Consider the following 17,594-nt stretch of genomic DNA (forward strand, 5'->3'; position numbering starts at 1 on the left):
GGCATAACACGTACAGGGCTTTAGAAGTCTTCTTTTGACAATAGTCGGCGCAGATGTTTTTCAACTAATGTTGTCTAGGTTGAGTCAACAGATTACGATATAGATTGCTTGAACATCAACGAAAACGTCAAATGTGGCATTGTCATTAATTGTCTCCGACGACAAATATTTGAATTTCGTGTCTCGAATGAACTGAGGAGCAGCTGATTGTCTACCCATTTTGCATCTTTTATAAATGTTGTTGTTTCATTAACGTCGATTATAAATGTGAAAAATTGTCCGAAACATTTGTCAGTCTTCTCTTTTAACTCTACAGCGACTGCAGTCATATAGTTTCCTTGGATAAAACCACGGTCATTTGTAAATATTTACAGAACAGTCCAAATGAAAATAAGCAGTCTCCTTTTCCTTCGTATATTGTGCATTTAGGTATTATGACTTTTTTACCCATTTTTATGCTAGCATCTAAATTGTTTTCAACAAGTTTACTTCCCCCCCATTTTAAATGAACATCTTTAGGTAATATTTACATTCAGTAACTAGAGTTGGTGCCAGGCTAATGTGCCATTGTGCTATGGCTCGTTGGTACATACTAAGAAATCGAAATGTACCCTTATGACACACACTTATATGTTATCAATTTGTAGAACTAAAATTGAATTGAAGGAACTATTTGATTCCCATACTTGTGGAAAGAGTAATACACTTCAGATAGGCTTGACGCTGAAAAAGATCATCGTAGAAATCAAAATGGCTGTGATGATGGATATGAGTATTTTGATTTGATGCCTAATCCTTTCGGCTACACTGCGAGAAATTCAAGAGTTCGGAATGAATTTGAGGTGTTGCGAATGCTTGGAAAAAGGAGGGTTTGCTTCAGTTGTCAAAGTAACTTTTTATTACATACAACATTGTTTAAATAGACGGTAGTTTGGTCTTGTGAAGGAAATTTTGTACGTGATTTGGAAATTCTTTTTATACGCTAATTTGTACGGCTATCTCTATGCGATCAAAAGAATTCCTTTGACTCCGAAAAGTGTGCTGTTTAATCGCAAAATTACTCAAGAAGAGAAATTACTTTCTAGATTGAATTATGAAAATTTCGTAAGGTAAAAAGAAATTTACTATCCAAATTTAATCAAAATTTTATAACATAAGGTTGAAAGCGAGGTTCAATTTAGAAGATACAAATTGCTTGGCTTATTAAATGTTATCTTTTGTAGAAATCATTAAAAAAATTTAGATAATCCTTTTTTTCCATGACGCCCATGGGTGCTTTCATTCATGATGAGAGAGTTTTATTGCATAAGGATCGAGGCTCTCTTTCATCACGAGAAAGTTGTGAGAAAGTTACATTGTAAAAGGTAACAAGTAAAAAACGTATAAGCATGCTTTTAGAGTTGGCTTAAATTGCATGTCAAAAAGGCAGAAGTTGTTTGAACCTTTGCAGTATCCTTGGATGTTCTACTTTCTTCTATGAGAAGAATCCTTGTAAAGAAAAGACAAATTTTGAAAACACAAAAATCTTGTTTTCGACCCATGCCTCCCGATACCCCGAGATAGTTTAGCACTAGAGCGTCACATGTTAATTAAGGGAACTAGATAATCCTTGTTTCCGTAGATGGTTTGCTCGTTATACATGGGAAACAGTAAATGAGAGAGTTAAATCAAAAAGATATAAACCAATAAAAATTGTATAAAACATTTTATGGTTGTTTTAAATTATAAGTGTCATTAAAAGGGACAGTTTCTGAAAAATTTAATTGAAGCATAGCCTGGTTTATTTCATTTTAAAAAGATAAAATTCGAAAGCAAAAAAACCCCGTTTTCGGGCCATGCTTCCCGATACCTTCTTAAGCGCAAGGCACTAGAACGCCGCATGTTAACGTTTCGGTAGGAGATTTCGGCCCCTCCAAGCTTCCGCCCATCAGACCCCGAGATCATAAGCCATAGGCTTTGCTATGGCTTGTGATCTCGGGGTCTGAGTGCGGTCGCGACCCGAAACGTCCGGGCCCCTAAGCCACTGCATACATATCGCACCCGGCTTCCACTGCTAGTTGACACCCACTATCCATATATTTAGCTTTATATTTATATACAAAAATTCAAAGGCTTACGAAAATTGTGGTATTATTAAAGTCACTACTGCGCATGCTCATATGATTTCTTTAATAATAAGTGAGCTAATTGCCACAAATGTAGTGTAAGTACATATAGTTAGACGTTGCTATGACTATGAACAATTAGTCGAGTGGATTGCGCATGCTCTAGCGCATGCGCAGATGATTTCTCTATTAAATTTGTTACGAAGCATGCTATTTACTTTAAAATCGGTGCTAGTGGATGCAGTTGATCGTTGCCATGACCATGAACTTCGGCAGCTGGTCAAGTCGACTGTGCATGCTTGAGCAGACTGCGCATGCGCAGATAATTTATCTGAAAATTTGTGTCTGAGCGAGCTAATTACTGTATAATCGGTACTAGTACATGCAGTTGGTCGTTGACATGACCATAAGCATGGTCGCATTCTCAGATTAATTCTCAATTAATTTGTAACAGAGCGAGCTCTGAAATTAGTGCTTCTATATGCCCTTGTCAATCATATGTTTTTGGCATGCTCTTTGTCTTTTTAAGCTTGTTTTGACCAATGGATTTCAAACTCATCAAGACTTTGTTAGGCCACTCGTAATATCAGTGTTAATGAATAGAGATGTTTTTATTTTTCCTCATAACTTTGTATCTGCATATTTTGTGCATAAACAATGCTATAATTTTTTGTGACAGATATTATAATTCGTGGATTGAGGTAGAAGAAATACTTGAAAATGAAACTTCCAACAGTGAAAGAAAATCCAAGCATGACAGAGGAGAAAAAACGACGCCAGCTTGAAGATAGCTTGATGAAATTAAACGTAGTTAAAGCACGTAGTGTATGCTCGAGAGTTTTGGATGAGGACTCCTTGACAATCAAAAACACAAATGGTTCCAAGCATGTTTACGACAATAAAAACTCTAACTAGGGCAAGGTTCCAATACAAAAACAATCCATTAATTACACCGAGTCTACTAAAGATATGTTCAAAAGAAATATCGATGAATCACAAATGCAGATTAAAAGCTCGTTGGCTCACGTGGCATATAGAAGTGTGGGAACTGTTCATGATGTTGCTGAAGATATGTAAAATTTCCTACCAGCGTCCGTTCCTTTAGGACGAGGAATCTGATTTTGAAAGTGAAGAGGAGAAAATCACCACAAGAGATTTGCTAGAAGATACAAAGTGTACTCTGCAAATTTCGTGTATACAGATGAGAAATTGTGAGAAGAGTACTCTAAGGAATGTTATTGACGAGAGATAGTACAAGGACCAACAGAGAATGTGGCGGCTTCTCCATGAGATTGTAGAGAGTAATAAAGTTTATGGAAACCCTTGTCAGTTATTATACCACATGTCAAGAAGCATCACCTAAGAAATGAAAGTCAAGATAACCATATACGTTTGTGTATAATGTTGAAGAGATAAAGAATCTTTCCAAAAGGTTCTCTCAGATCAGTGTTGTAATTTTGAAAATTATGACATGCTGTTAGCAAAATTTTTCATCTAATGCTTACTGGAATGAACTGCGAAGAGAGGCGAAAGTCATTTTCATACCAATTCAACTTTGTAAGGTGACGTCAGAGATAGCAAACACATGTGATGCTTATATACACATACAAGGTTAAAATGACGAATGAACTTTAATACATTTGAAATGATATGTAAACATGCAGCAATTCATCCTTTTTTTAACTAAATAGCTTTCGGTCATAATGGAAATGAATTTGTTAACATTCCGAAAGTCTTCTCCGTGATTTTAGCACGGAAACATAATCACGTGACGTGTATGGCGTTCGTCAAACGGTATAAGTAATAGCAGCACTGTAAAGTAAGCACAAAGCACTTTTTCAAATCTTTATCATTTATACAACACTTAAGTAAGATTATTTGAACTGTGTTCATCAAGCCTGTTTTGCCAGGCTAGTAAGGTTTACCCATATGTACGCGTTCGTGTCTGTTCTTTTCTACATATGATCAAATTTTAGTTGCCATGGGCAACTTTACGTATTTTATCAATATTACACGACGTATTTTCTGGGTATCCAGTATGGCGACCCTAAAGGGGCTATCCATTGGTGATTTATGGAAGAAATTGACTTCGTTTCTTGATCCTTTCTCTCAAGGAAAAAAAATAGGTTCCCTAATTTCATTTTCATTATTTACTTAAGCAATAGTAAAATCTGAGATGCGTATTGAACAATTTGTTGCCGTTTTTTCTTTAGAAATAAAGGAGGCTTTGCGATTATTATACGAAGCATGTGGGCAGTCCGCTGTATTAGAGGAATTTCTTTTGGATGAATTAAAGAAATGGTTTTTAGGTAACTGAAGTCAAAAATTTGTAAAAGCATTCAATTATGAAATTGCCAAAGGAGGATTATTCATAATTTAAAAGATAATTACAAATAAATCTATAATTATATGTACTGCATTTCTAATTTCTTTAGAGCAATTTGAGTCCCGATTGCGAGAAAATATAAGCAAAAAATTTTGGATGCTATTTAAGGTGAAGAATTGGTTTCACTTTAATTTGTTATTTCTTGGTCAATTTTTCATAATTTAATGATTGGATCTTCCCCTCCCCCCCCCCTCCCCTCACTCTGTTTACGTACAGGATGGTGCAAATGTTGAAAACATTTTGTCAAGTGTAAAGCACTTGCATCAGATGATTGAAGATTTTCACGGATCTATTATGAAGTTCAATGAACTAACCAAACAAAGAAAAATTATGAAATGGTACAACTTTTAAACGTGAACTTTTTGAATTGTATTGATGTTGTGATACGTACCGAAAGGTCCATGTTTTTATTTTCGTTAATTTATATTTGTCTTGAAACCAGTATTGATATGAAAAGCATACATGCAATAACAAGAGTCACCATCTTTTCCCATCCACCGGAGCATTTCAAATCTGGTGTAGAAGATTTATATGCTCGGGCGTTTAAAGCTTTCGAAGTTATTGTTGACCGTGATGTTGATGCAGTGGATGATGGTAAATTGAAAGAATGGAAATTACACTTTTTCAAGATTTAAATCATCAATTAAGCATTTCAATATTTTTGTTATGATTTTAGAAATCAAGGAAACAAATGAGGATTGCAATGAATTCCTGGAAAGGTTCTCTTCGTGGAATGCTATGTTATATTCACTTGGTGTTCTGAAACATGTCTGTTGTGACTCCTTTGTCTTAGTCATTCATACTAAGGTGATGGTGACCTTGCATGGATAAGTGTTGTAATCATCACTGTTCTTTTAAAGTAAATGGTTTGAACCTGGGAGTATCGTTACATGTTTGTAAATGTAGATTTCCAGGTTGGTATAGTCCTGAGAAGGACTGTTTTTGTTGTTGTTGACTGACGTTTTGACAACATTTGACTCCAAGTCATTTGACTCTGAAGATGACTACCGCTAAGGTTGTCGAAACGTCAGTCAACAACAACAAAAACAGTCCTTCTCAGGACTATACCAACCTGGACGATCTACATTTACAAACATGTAACTGTTGTTTTAATTATTTATTTGTTATGACAGGTAAAGGCCAAGGTTGAGGAACTATGTAAAGGAGAATTTGATCTAACTTTTTTGCCCTCTTTAATGAAATGGTTGAATGATGTGGTTTTGAATTGGATGAAGAGGATTTTGCCATCGAAAGGTCTGTGTTATTTTTGTGATCAATATTTCATGGTCAACATAGTTTTAGTGCTCGACATTAATATAAAACTGTTTCAATCTACATTGATGATGTGTTTAGGTTTTTTGTCTGATGATTTGGATGTGAGCATTGTTGAATCATGGAGACCAAGATTGGAGTATTTTGTCTATAAAACATATGCTGAACTAAGGTTTTTCCAACCCTAACCTAACCTTAAACACACAGCTGTGTTTGTGTATGCACATTGTATGTGTTTATTGTTGAACTAGAATTGAAGAACTTTTTGGCGTTATTGTGGATTATCCAGACTCTCTAAAGGCGTTGGAAGATTTGAAGGTGATTTTTATTCAATGAAAGAAAATGCTAAATTGTAGTCCTTGTATTAATTGTGCTTGATGCGCAATAATGTCCTACTATATGATCACCAATGTCTTTCTATGATCATCTATGTCCTACTATGATCATCAATATCCAAATATTATCATCATTGTCCTACAGTTTGTATTTTCATCTATTAATTCATCCCATGTAATGGCTAGAATTCATTCATTAGAAATGTTTGGAGAAGACTGATTTACGTCAACATTTGATCAAATCACTTCGATTGTCGTGAGTTAGTTTTTTATTCATTAACTTTATGGACTCAATAATCTCCATCCCCTATACATTTTTTAATAAATTTTTTTTAAAGATTTGAAACACGCTTATTGCATCCCGGTGCTGAAACGACGGATATTTTAACACAATATGTGTCAGCCATTAGAGCGTTGCGGGTTCTCGATTCAACTGGAGTGATCTTGGAAAGCGTTTGTGAACCTGTTAAGGCTTATTTAAGGTCTGGAGTTTTGGTCCGTAATAGCTGTAGATTTTAAAGTAAATGGTCTGAACCCGGGAGTATCGTTACTTGTTTGTAAATGTAGATCGTCCAGGTTGGTATAGTCCTGAGAAGGACTGTTTTTGTTGTTGACTGACGTTTCGACAACCTTAGCGGTAGTCGTCTTCAGAGTCAAAAAAGAGTCAACTTCAGAGTCATTTTTTTTTTGACTCTGAAGATGACTACCGCTAAGGTTGTCGAAACGTCAGTCAACAACAACAAAAACAGTCCTTCTCAGGACTATACCAACCTGGACGATATACATCTACAAACATGTAGCTGTAGATTTTGCTGTTTATATTTTTCTGATTTTTTATGGATCTCTTTAGGACTCGTGAGGATACTGTGAGATTGCTGTAGATATTTTTCTGATGTTTTATGGATCTCTTTAGGACTCGTGAGGATACTGTGAGATGTATTGTTTCCAATCTAACGGATGAAAACAGCTCGGAATTATCTGAGGTGAGAGACGCCGTTTCAATGATGATAAACCTTACCGCTAAGAAATGTCTCTTGTATGTATTACAATTTCATGACACTAGTCTGGAGTGATAACAACGACTGAGACTGTGGGAAATAACTTATTATTTGTATTTGAACCATTGAACTAAAATACATGGAACGCCGCTACCTGTAATAGAACAATCTAATAAATTCTTGAAGCCAAATTTTACACCCAGACACGCGAGATTACACCCAGACACGCGAGATTACACCCAGACACGCGTGTGTAGTCAATCAATTTACAGAACTCGAAACACGACACACGCGTCTTGGTGTTAGATTTGGCTTCAATTATTTGCTTCAGGTAGCGTTCCATGTATTTTAGTTCAATGTTTTGAACTGATCGACCTATAAGTTTTTGCTATCTATGATTCTCGTTGATCGAAAGTCAAACAAAGTTTTCTAGGAACTATCTTGTGTAATACACCATGTAGACTTTCAGGTATTTGTAATTAATTACGTCCTCTGTTTTCTTTCATTTGCTCCTTAGGAGTTATTACATGGCGATACTAAAACAATAGAAGACGTATATCCGCTGGACAGTGATACTGAAGACGACGATGAAGAATGGATGCCTGATCCGATTGATGCTGATCCCAGTAAGGATTGAATTAAGATGTTGATTAAGATAATCGGGGACTTGTAGGATATTGGAGTAATTGATGTATTTTCGATGACTGCTTGACCATCAAATGTTTGTTTTTATTGTTCGTTGTGATATTTCACTGTAGCTAAACCATCAAGAAGTCGAAAATCTTCTGATATCATAAGGTTGGTATTTTCCCAATTTTCTTCTTTGGCTATTTCCTGATTTTTTTTGTGGGATTTTTTACTTCCTTGTAGCATGTTGGTGAACATCTATGGTAGCAGAGATCTTTTTGTGTCGGAGTATCGTACCTTACTGGCAGATCGCATTCTCTCTTCGTTCAACTACGATGTACCTAAGGAGGTTGTTAAATGATAGTTTTTTTTAACAATTCTTAAAATTCCATTTGTTGGATTCATAATTTTATGCAATGTTTTTTTTCCTCTTTCAGCTTCATTACTTGGAACTTTTGAAGCTAAGATTTGGTGAATCGCATCTTCACTATTGTGAAGTGATGTTGAAGGATGTTGCTGACTCTAGAAGAATCAACGCCAACATTCACTCCAAAATGAAAATGTCTGACAAAAACGTACTGAAAATGCATGTTCTAGTTGTCGATTGCGGCGCGATTTTTATCAGAAATGTTTTTGTCTAAATTGTTTATGTTTGTGTAGTTGGACATTGAAATTCACGGGATGATAGTATCCAGTGTGTTTTGGCCATCATTTAGAAAGGAAAAACTCGAGCTTCCACCCCAAATAAAAAGGTTTACATATGTCTCATCGTGAGAAAAAGACTTCATGTTGAGAAGACTTTTGAAATTGTATTTCATTTTAACAGCGCAATGGATATGTACACGGAACAGTTCAAGTCATTAAAAGGTTCCCGTACACTTGAATGGAAAGCGCATCTTGGTTCAGTGGATTTGGAACTTGAGTTTGAAGATCGGACGTTATCATTCAATGTTTCACCTTCCCGCGCGGCCGTCATTATGTATTTTCAAGAAAAATGTAGTCGGAGAAAAGCTGTAGTATTCTATGTGCATATGTTCAAACATGTCTAGGGCTAAAATACAACAATTTTAATGTCTTTAACTGCTGTTACATGAAGTGTTAATATTATCTCGGCAGCTCGTTGGCATTTAGACGAACTTAGCAGCACAATGCGCATGCCTGTGACCGTGCTTCGACGTTGCCTTGGTTACTGGCTTAGTCAGAATGTATTGAAACAAGACACCGAAGATGTTTATGTCGTTCAGGAAAAGAGAAAAGATAAGCAAGATGTACATGGTAAGTATAGGGTATTGTCAATTTATCGCGATAAACCGTGAAATATAACTTACGAATTTATTTTGATAGATGTTGTGTACATGGGTGATGGTGAGTCAGCAATGGCAACATCACGTGATCGGCGGGAAGGGGAGTTACAGGTACGTGGACTTTGTACCTTCAGTGACCCATTTCTCCCTTTATACACTCCGCATATAACTTTTGCTTGTATTTCAGATATTTTGGTCGTACATTGTGGGTATGTTAACAAACTTAGACAGCTTGCCTTTGGATAGAATTCACTCCATGTTGAGGATGTTTGCCGTGAATGGACCGACACAATGTAACTTGGACGATTTGAAACGATTTCTGGAAAGAAAAGTTCGCGAGGGTGAACTTCAATATGCAAGCGGAAAGTACAGGCTGCCTAAAGCCGGCAGATGATGATAGAAATTATGTAGGTGTTGTATCTCTTTTGGCCCATCCTAAAGTCACAGCGTTTTAACGTTAAAATTCTTCGCGAAGTTTTCCTAGAAAATAGTCATCATTTTCCCCAGGTCTAGTGTGACGTCACATGACATCACATGATGAGCATGCATATGTATTTATGTATGAATTCTTTACAAGATGGCTTCCTCAAACTTTTGGAATTGTGTTATATTTCTCACCGTAATTTTGCTGCTCTTCCCGCAACCTGTGACTGCTTTTGATGCTGGTGATGGTATTGCGTTGGTAGTTGGTTTGATTGTTGGAATAATGGGGATTTGTGCTTGCCTTGGAGCGTATGCAAGACGGAAAGAAGGTGTTTAGGAGTCGGGTTGATCATTTCATGGATATTTAGTCGTTTTATTTAGCACAATTTTGTATGATGAGTAATTGATAATTGACTAATGAATATATGCGTCGAAGAAAAGCAATATTATATGGCCAAATTGAAGACTAGAGTCTAAAGCATTTTGTAATACAGCATCTTAAATGATATGTAGTCAGAGACAGTGTTGTATCATTCATCTATAGTCCTATGGAACGAAGTCAACTTAAATGATGATCCTAATGACATATCTCAATCATCTTCAAAGCTATCTTGGTCTTGCTATGAATGTGGATGCTACAGATTATTATATCTGAACTGTGTTGACTTGCTCCAATATTTTGTTTGTGCTATTTTGAATAATTTTTGTATAAGATGTTTTAGGTGTTGCAGTTTTGTGGTTTTTGTAATGTAATGTATGAATTGCTTTTTCCTCAATGCACAAATCACAATAAATCAATAATAAATCAACTATTCATTTGTAATTTATAATTTTGTATAATTGTCGTAAGCATGACATTTCAATTTAACATTTTTTTGATAACTTTTACTCAGTTGATTGTAAAAGTTGTAGCTATGGTGCTTGAAGTTAGACATTCATTAAAGCAGAAGCAAAATTGAGAATTTATCTATTGACGTTTATACTCAAAACACTCTAGGTGTTTCCATTTAATGCCAATCTCACTCTTCAGCATTTTTCTTCCATAAATTAAATTGTAAAGTTTACATAAGTGTGAGGCTGTATTATGTATTGAAATATTTCCAAGATTAATATTTTGTTGAGAATTATTAAGCATTACCTACATCAATTTTATTGGTTTGCAGTGACTTGGAGTGATGGTATTGGCAAGTTATACTAGGTTAAACATGTTTGTACATTGTTATACAAGTTTGTACATGTATATACATGGTTATACATGGTTTTCACAAAAGTCACTAATCAGTCAATGACGTAATTTTCCAGGCGTTCTTCTTGTCAGCCATTGTCAGCATATTAAATTGAATGTAAAATGTGCAGTCAATTTTAATGAGCTTGGCAAACATCTCCCTTTATAAAGTCGCATTAAAAGTTACGATTGAGCTTCATAGTCATCGTAAATTTTGCCAATGAAGGACTGTGAATATACTTTTCATATTTTATTATTACGCATAGCAACGCCGATTGTTACCAGTAAAAGCAAGCATACATGTCTTAACGCGTTGAAGAATCTGTCAAAATCTAAACATGATCTGAAACTTCAGCTGTCGTTGATGGGAAAACTGAACAACGCTAAAGAGGTAAACTCTAATGGCAGTATTTTATTCATTTTATTATTTTCATTGTAAACTAACTCCTATGTAGAAACATTTAAATTCAAAATTTACAAATTCGTTTACAACACAGACTATCGAAGCTATCATTATTTAACAATATTAAAATACAAGAAGTGAGGACAGTCTTTGATAGTCACATAATCCGGCATCTCTATCAGAAATTGACATTGCTGGTACTTTTATAGATAGTGATCTTATTGACTCATAGCTTCAGAGGTGAAAAGTGTACACAAAGCACTTCTTAACAAAAATATTCATACTATAAACTATGCAAGTTTTTGTGCAAAAAATTTATCCCTAAAGTCGTGCGGACATAGATAACAGAGAGAGACATATAGCTGCTTACTCCGTTATTGTCATGGCGATAATGGTGATTCTTCGTTGGCTACATGGCCGCTAGCGTTTGTATTGTTTGCTTTTTCAATATTTTTCTTACTGCGCGTGGAAATCCCCCACTTAAGGAAATAGTACTTAATTCTTGGCGCAAAAACCAACACAATAAGAACGAAAGGAAGGCATGCCAAAAACCAACTTTCTAGCTCTTTGATCATTTCAATCTCGCTTTGAATGACAAGGCTTGCATTGTGGTACATTACTTCCACAAGACTTAGACTGGATAAAATCACTATAATGCTTAAAGCGATCATATCAAGCTTGTTTACGGTGTTGTTCTTATATGGTTGAACAAAAACATGCATCCACAGAAACAATGTTGATGCAATAATGAACCAGAAGGCCTGCATGAAATATGATTTAGTAAAAATGAAGAAAAGGACAAGAATTAGTCGTCGAGAAATCAGGACAGTCTCCCAGTTTTCACGTAAATGTTCCACGATAGTGGCATGGACGAATTGCCGCGATTTGTATGGATATTGAAGGATATAATTGATCTTATCTCTATAAGGGTCATTTTCGTTTGGCAACTGTTCCCAGTTCATCACCTTTTTCCAATGAAGAAAGGTTTTATAAGCCCATATGAGCATTACAAGTAAAGGAACGAAACAAGCGCAAATGAACTCTCTGTGAGTGATTCTTTTTTGACGAAGTAGTATTGAACCGAGTAAAAGGGCGACGGGATAAAGAATGGTGATCGCGAAAAAATATATCCACAGTAACACTTGCCATGGAGTGTAACATTTGATAGAACCACTAATATAGAGCACCTTTTCATTGCCAATATTGACACAATCCAAAAGTTGCCCAATCATTTGTGTTTGAGCAATGTAAGACAAAAGACTGACGTGAACAGTCATGCCTACCAAACGAACAGGGAAGGATCGCGATTTGAAGTTAGGTAAATCATCAATTTGAATACCCCGACATCCCTTTACGAAACGATACACACAATATGATAGTAATATAAAGATGAACAACCAGAAGGCAACGCTGTTCTTCAAAACAACTTTCCTCACCGGCGTGAGATTTTTGCCTGCGCATGCCCAGAAGTTTGAGAACTGAAAATTGATCAATGGCATCAGGAAGTCTAAGATATTGCTTGTTATGGAAGAAGTTTCGACAACAGAATTAAGACGGATAAGAAATACAACCTGATAGAAGTAGTAAAAAACTTTCAAAAAACCTCCCGTGTTGTTGTAATCATCGCTTTCTTGAATACCACCGTACGGTTGTCGGGGTAAAACAACTTCTATTTCTTCGCGAGAGCTTCGAGAGTCATTTTCTGTTTCGCTATTTGTTTCTTCGTCATGATGTCGTTCGTTAGGTCTGTACTCGCAAGCATCACTGACATTGTCACTGCTATCACTCCATAGAAACCATTTGGTAAGAAACGATATCACCTGTAAAATAGATACACTACATCATAAGTAAAAACATCGATGACTGAGTAAATGAATAAAAAAAAGAATCAAATTAGGCAATCTTATTTGTCTACCAATAGTATTTTACACATATCGCCATCTGCTTGCCTTGTGGACATTGCCTATGGAATATAACAATCTAACTAACAAAATTCGAACATCTTCAGCTTATTATTTAAAGGTTAGAAATCTCTGTTTACTGATGTTGAAATATTACAAGTGCTATTTATCAATACTATATCATAGCATCATTTTGACTTTCGAAAATATCTTTACATTGACTGAGTTGTTCAGGCTTCAGGCTCCTTGCAACTTCTTCACTCCCTGGTTGCGTTCTGTGAGCTTTGTTATTCTCCCTCTGATGCTAGCGTTATCTTATAATCTTGGAACTTTCTTTCTGTTTGTCTAACACTACTGCTTTTACAAATAACACTTTACCTGAAACTATTTTGCAGTTTAAGTAGGTCAATAATGAACGCCATAATTGAATATTTTTCATAAAAAAGAGGCTTAATTTATTCCCACGTATAAAGTTTTTGCATGGTGCTTAAGAGAAAAAAGTGTGATGTTTAGTGAAACTTTACCTCTTGATAAAAGCAAAGCAAAAAGAAGATGATGCCAAGGTTAGCGAGAGGCCAAAACCACCAAGCTCCATTGCAAATCTCATTACGATGACATTTTGTTGAGCTCATTGTTTCCGTGTAACCTTGAGAACAATGACTGCATAATGTTCCTGTTCTATATTCACGACAGACATCATAACTCAAGCAAGGTTCACGATGACAACAATAACCTTTGGGGCAAGGAAGCATTTCAACCTTATCACCGACCACTCTTCCCCAGAAATTTGCTTTGGCGCGGATTGTACCGTTACACGATGCTCCGTCCGGACATGGGTGACATTTCGCGTCTTTCTTTATTCCCTTGGTAATATACCATCCACGTGACATTGTGTAAAACATGTCCTGACAAGGTTTACACACGAAAGAAAATCTGTGATAAGTTTGGAGGTCTTCTCCCTTATACGATTTCTTCATTTCAATTTTGTACGTGTAAACCGTTTCTTCGTAGCTGTGTCCTTTCGGACAGTGAAATTCACTGATGCTGTTCATCTTTAAAACCGAGGGATTACCATCGTAGAAAAATATAGGCTTGCCCATGTTGTTTGAAGCAATATCGAATTTAACTTTCCTTTTGAATGTTGATTCGGCCTTGTCAATGTATATAATACCCCCTTCAATGGGATTCCATGAAGACGGTCTGTTTTTAAATGTCGAGTTGTCAAAATTTATTGTCGACGGTTTTTCCCCTACATTCCCGAAGTAAATGGTACCTCCAGCTTTGAATGCCGCATTATTTTCAAATCTTGAGACTTTGATGTTGAATCGGCCTCCCGATGCATGTAATGCTCCCCCGCTCACGAATGCCTCGTTCTCTAAGAATTCACACTTATCAAATTGGACACTCTTGTTTTTCCAGTCGGAGAACCACACCGCTCCACCATTGACAGCTTTATTTTTGATAAAAGTGGAGTCTCTAATCAAGAGAATATGCGGTTTTGTCGTTAGCCAGTTCGATAAATTAAACCTCATAGCCGCGCCAGTGCCATTTTCAACTGTATTATTTGTGAAATTCGTGTTAAATACGTTGATGTTGATAGAAGCGGGGTACTTTGCTCTTTTCTCTCGTTTTTTGAACCATTTCTGACAGGCAGTGATGTTTATCATGGAGTTTTTTCTCCCGAAATGATTCAGGAAGTGCGACTTGAATATATTCACAATATTTTTTTTCAAAGCTGTGACGATATGAAGAGGTGAAGTTTCAACCGTGTCATCGGTTTTTTGTGTTTTATGGATCAACCGACTGCTCATGTCAAAAAGTGCGTTTTTTAGAGTCAGTCTCAATATCCAGCTTTGGTCTGTCGATCTTACGTTTATATATTTGCCATAAAACTTCGTCGCTGTTAGTTTGAGAACGGTTTGGTTACAACCTGCCATTTCAATAGCATTTCCCGATTCACCAATTATTTGTACTTTGTCCATCGTCAGGTAACACAACTGAGAATTTCTCCAATAAACATCGATATTGTTTTTATGAAGATTTACATTTTCAAGAAACAAATACACTTTGTATGTAGGCACCGAAAATGAGAATGCAATGTTTGAATTTGTGATTTTCATATTTGCAATTTTTACGTTGTTTAGTTTTTTCAGATTCTTCGTTATTTTCACCTTCAGAAAGTCCAAACCGTTGCAATCTATAAGGGGGGCATTGTGATGACCAGTCAATTTAAGGGGCTTGGTTAGAACAATTGGGCATTCTTTATAAGGTTTCTTCGTTGCCAGGATTTTTATAACATCATTTTCTTTCGCAATCTTAACTGCCTCTACTATGGATGGACATGGTTGATCTTCTTCCCCACAACCTTTCGCATCAGTATATGCAGTGTTTGACACGTGTATATTTTTTGTTTCCAATCCTAAAGCATAAATTGAAACGTCATTCCGCGAAAGGACCACGGGGACTTCAGGATACATTATATGATATGCATTCAATGACTGTAACAGAAGGGATACACTATGTAAATTTGTGCATGTGCTCAGTCGTTGTTTTTTCACAAAGAATACACTTTATGTTATTAGACACATTCTTTTCATCCTTACATCTCATGTTTAACTGCTATCATGACTAAAGGGTAGCGTAAAGCATAGTTGACAGTCTATCTGACGTATTAAGCACAAAGATGATCGATACTTCCTATAATTCACCATTCCCCTGTTTCTCGAGTTCCTTTCAGTAAAGTTTTACATCTCGCGCTAAAATGAGTCGTTAACGACAGCAAAGCGCAAGACTGTAACTGATGCAAAGCCATAAAATGATACTCACCCGACAGGAATATCGTGAAAACACAAAATACGGCAAATATTAAGGAATTTGAAGTCATCTCTGATCATCTATTGGATCTAAAAGAATTCACAAGTACGCCTCGTTTACGATGCGGGACTTCTACGTGCACTGCGGGAAATCTATATAAAATTATCCTATGTTTACCTCGAGTTGCTAAGTTCTATTATTTTACAATGATACTCAACAAGCGTTTACTCGATTCTATTCCAAATGCAAGTGTTTGTCATTTTATGGATGTTTTCTTTTGTTCGTGTAACGCATCGTCTGGTTGAATGTTACGGGTGTGTATTGACACACTTCAGCTACAAAAATATCGTCTTGCCTTTGTCACATGGCAGACTTTAGCGTATTTAACAAATTGCTTTTGAGTGGGGAAATGTTATGTCAAGTTATTGTTGATCTTTCAATAATAATAAACGATGAAACATTTCTAGCGTTTCCATAGCTTATATATCAATAAATGGCAAAGCACTTCAGCATGTGTTCGTTTCAACATTTTACATCGTCTTATTTAGATATGGTGGTTGCCCCGCGAACACATCTCAGGCAGGTGTTGTTTTTGTTTTGTGAAGTAAAACCTAAACCTAAAGCTACGTACTTTACTTGCAAATTTTTAGAGAAAAAACACATATAGCTAAGAGCCATTCATCATACAAAGAAATTTGCATGGCCAAACATATATTGTGTAACAGTTGTAATATTTAGTATTTAAACAGCATATTTCTAATGGGCCTGTTAATTAAAGTATTGTGCAAAACCGATTTACAGGTCCAGTCGTCTTTTTGAAAGTTTTTGATTATTCATAGGGGTTTGAAAGCAATTTTCTGAGGATTTTGTTTCGTTGATGTTATGGCATGTTCGACTTGAAATGAATATTTTGATTAGCAAGTGGCAACATTATTTAAAACAATTCTTTACTTGTACTGAATAGATTAATATAGCAGACACTTTATAGCAACAACTTGCTTCTATGTTTGTATCGCCCATCCTTAGCATTTGTGGGACGAAAATTTGCTCAACGCTAATTAGTCGCTAATGTATACCTCTCTTTTTTGAAACTTCAAACTTTAGCGAAGAACACGCAAAAAAACAATCAATCATAATTCAAATCATAGCGCCTGTAGGAAATTAAAACATCGAATACTTACGAAGAAAGTTTTCTCCTAGAAATCCAAAGCTTCTGCGTTGCCGTATTGTTGATTACAAATAGTATAATTCAAGGTGAATAGTTTCTTCGAAGAACATGTGCTCGCAGTTCTTGGAAGAGGAGCACGTGTTGAAATTCAATTCCTTTAGTTATGTTTACTATACACAGAATTCGACTTCGCAATTGAATTCGTGTGAACGGAAATACTTTAGTGCGGTTTTACAGTTAAGTATGCAGTTTGAAATGCATCCAAATTCGTGTGGACTTGGCCTTAATGGATTTATTTATCATTAAATACTTAGCATTCTTCTCTATTTCACCCACTCACTACCCCCGGAAGTGCATTTTGCATATATAATTAGGCTTCCCTTTTGCTACCTATAGAAGCTATATCCAGTCTATTATCAGATCAGTGAATTCAGCCCAGCAAAACAGAAAGTAAACTTTAGCAAATATTTTCGAAGGTTTTAAAATTTATTATTATCTATAATTCTGCATCATGATCGTACAATGAACTATTAAGGTTGTGTGACAACATTCATTGAAAAATAGGCATTTTTATCTTTATACAGAACAAATTCAACAAAACACGTAATTGGAGACGCAGATTGTTTCACAGTT

General features: G+C 35.9%; 3 protein-coding genes and 1 long non-coding RNA gene across 4 annotated transcripts in view; 2 read left to right on the forward strand and 2 right to left on the reverse strand.

Moving 5' to 3' along the window:
- LOC124438236 (LIM/homeobox protein LMX-1.2-like) overlaps positions 1 to 13,339 on the reverse strand; it is a 34,169-nt gene extending 20,830 nt beyond the window's left edge. The window contains exons 1-2 of the mRNA XM_046988253.1: positions 13,330 to 13,339; positions 11,014 to 11,018 (exon numbers count right to left, since the gene is read on the reverse strand). The gene's annotated coding sequence lies outside the window, so the exon portion shown is untranslated. The remainder of the gene's footprint in view (positions 1 to 11,013; positions 11,019 to 13,329) is intronic.
- LOC124438235 (anaphase-promoting complex subunit 2-like) lies at positions 3,524 to 10,262 on the forward strand. The gene is made up of 21 exons (XM_046988252.1): positions 3,524 to 4,231; positions 4,319 to 4,414; positions 4,541 to 4,599; positions 4,708 to 4,829; positions 4,934 to 5,085; positions 5,168 to 5,298; positions 5,625 to 5,745; positions 5,845 to 5,935; positions 6,015 to 6,081; positions 6,299 to 6,354; positions 6,437 to 6,580; positions 7,012 to 7,081; positions 7,614 to 7,722; positions 7,855 to 7,894; positions 7,967 to 8,072; positions 8,161 to 8,298; positions 8,384 to 8,475; positions 8,550 to 8,719; positions 8,840 to 8,998; positions 9,068 to 9,138; positions 9,215 to 10,262. Exons 1-21 carry the CDS (start codon positions 4,087 to 4,089, stop codon positions 9,419 to 9,421), a joined length of 2,346 nt encoding a protein of 781 aa, XP_046844208.1. The 5' UTR covers positions 3,524 to 4,086; the 3' UTR covers positions 9,422 to 10,262.
- Positions 11,061 to 17,243, reverse strand: LOC124438234. The gene is made up of 4 exons (XM_046988251.1): positions 16,975 to 17,243; positions 15,806 to 15,882; positions 13,504 to 15,398; positions 11,061 to 12,898 (listed from the first exon to the last, which is right to left on the reverse strand). The coding sequence occupies exons 2-4, from the start codon at positions 15,861 to 15,863 to the stop codon at positions 11,459 to 11,461; spliced, it is 3,393 nt and encodes a 1,130-aa protein (XP_046844207.1). The 5' UTR covers positions 15,864 to 15,882; positions 16,975 to 17,243; the 3' UTR covers positions 11,061 to 11,458.
- On the forward strand, positions 15,455 to 16,583 carry LOC124438238. Its single transcript, XR_006946024.1, has 2 exons — positions 15,455 to 15,898; positions 16,342 to 16,583. It is a non-coding gene; the product is annotated as an uncharacterized LOC124438238 (long non-coding RNA).
- Positions 17,244 to 17,594: the final 351 nt, after the last annotated feature.

Source organism: Xenia sp. Carnegie-2017, unplaced genomic scaffold (genome assembly GCF_021976095.1).
Source record: "Xenia sp. Carnegie-2017 unplaced genomic scaffold, XeniaSp_v1 HiC_scaffold_19, whole genome shotgun sequence".
Lineage (NCBI taxonomy): Eukaryota > Metazoa > Cnidaria > Anthozoa > Malacalcyonacea > Xeniidae > Xenia > Xenia sp. Carnegie-2017.

Excerpts from the sequence above, each read along its gene's own strand:
- LOC124438235 (XM_046988252.1), top strand. The coding sequence starts at position 4,087 with ATGGGCAACTTTACGTATTTTATCAATATTACACGACGTATTTTCTGG. Across the intron at positions 4,830-4,933 it reads CAAAGAAAAATTATGAAATG|TATTGATATGAAAAGCATAC; the intron begins GTACAACTTTTA and ends TCTTGAAACCAG. Across the intron at positions 9,139-9,214 it reads GGCGGGAAGGGGAGTTACAG|ATATTTTGGTCGTACATTGT; the intron begins GTACGTGGACTT and ends CTTGTATTTCAG.
- LOC124438234 (XM_046988251.1), bottom strand. The coding sequence starts at position 15,863 with ATGACTTCAAATTCCTTAATATTTGCCGTATTTTGTGTTTTCACGATA. Across the intron at positions 15,399-15,805 it reads TTTCACGATATTCCTGTCGG|GATTGGAAACAAAAAATATA; the intron begins GTGAGTATCATT and ends TTTATGCTTTAG. Across the intron at positions 12,899-13,503 it reads TGCTTTGCTTTTATCAAGAG|GTGATATCGTTTCTTACCAA; the intron begins GTAAAGTTTCAC and ends TCTATTTTACAG.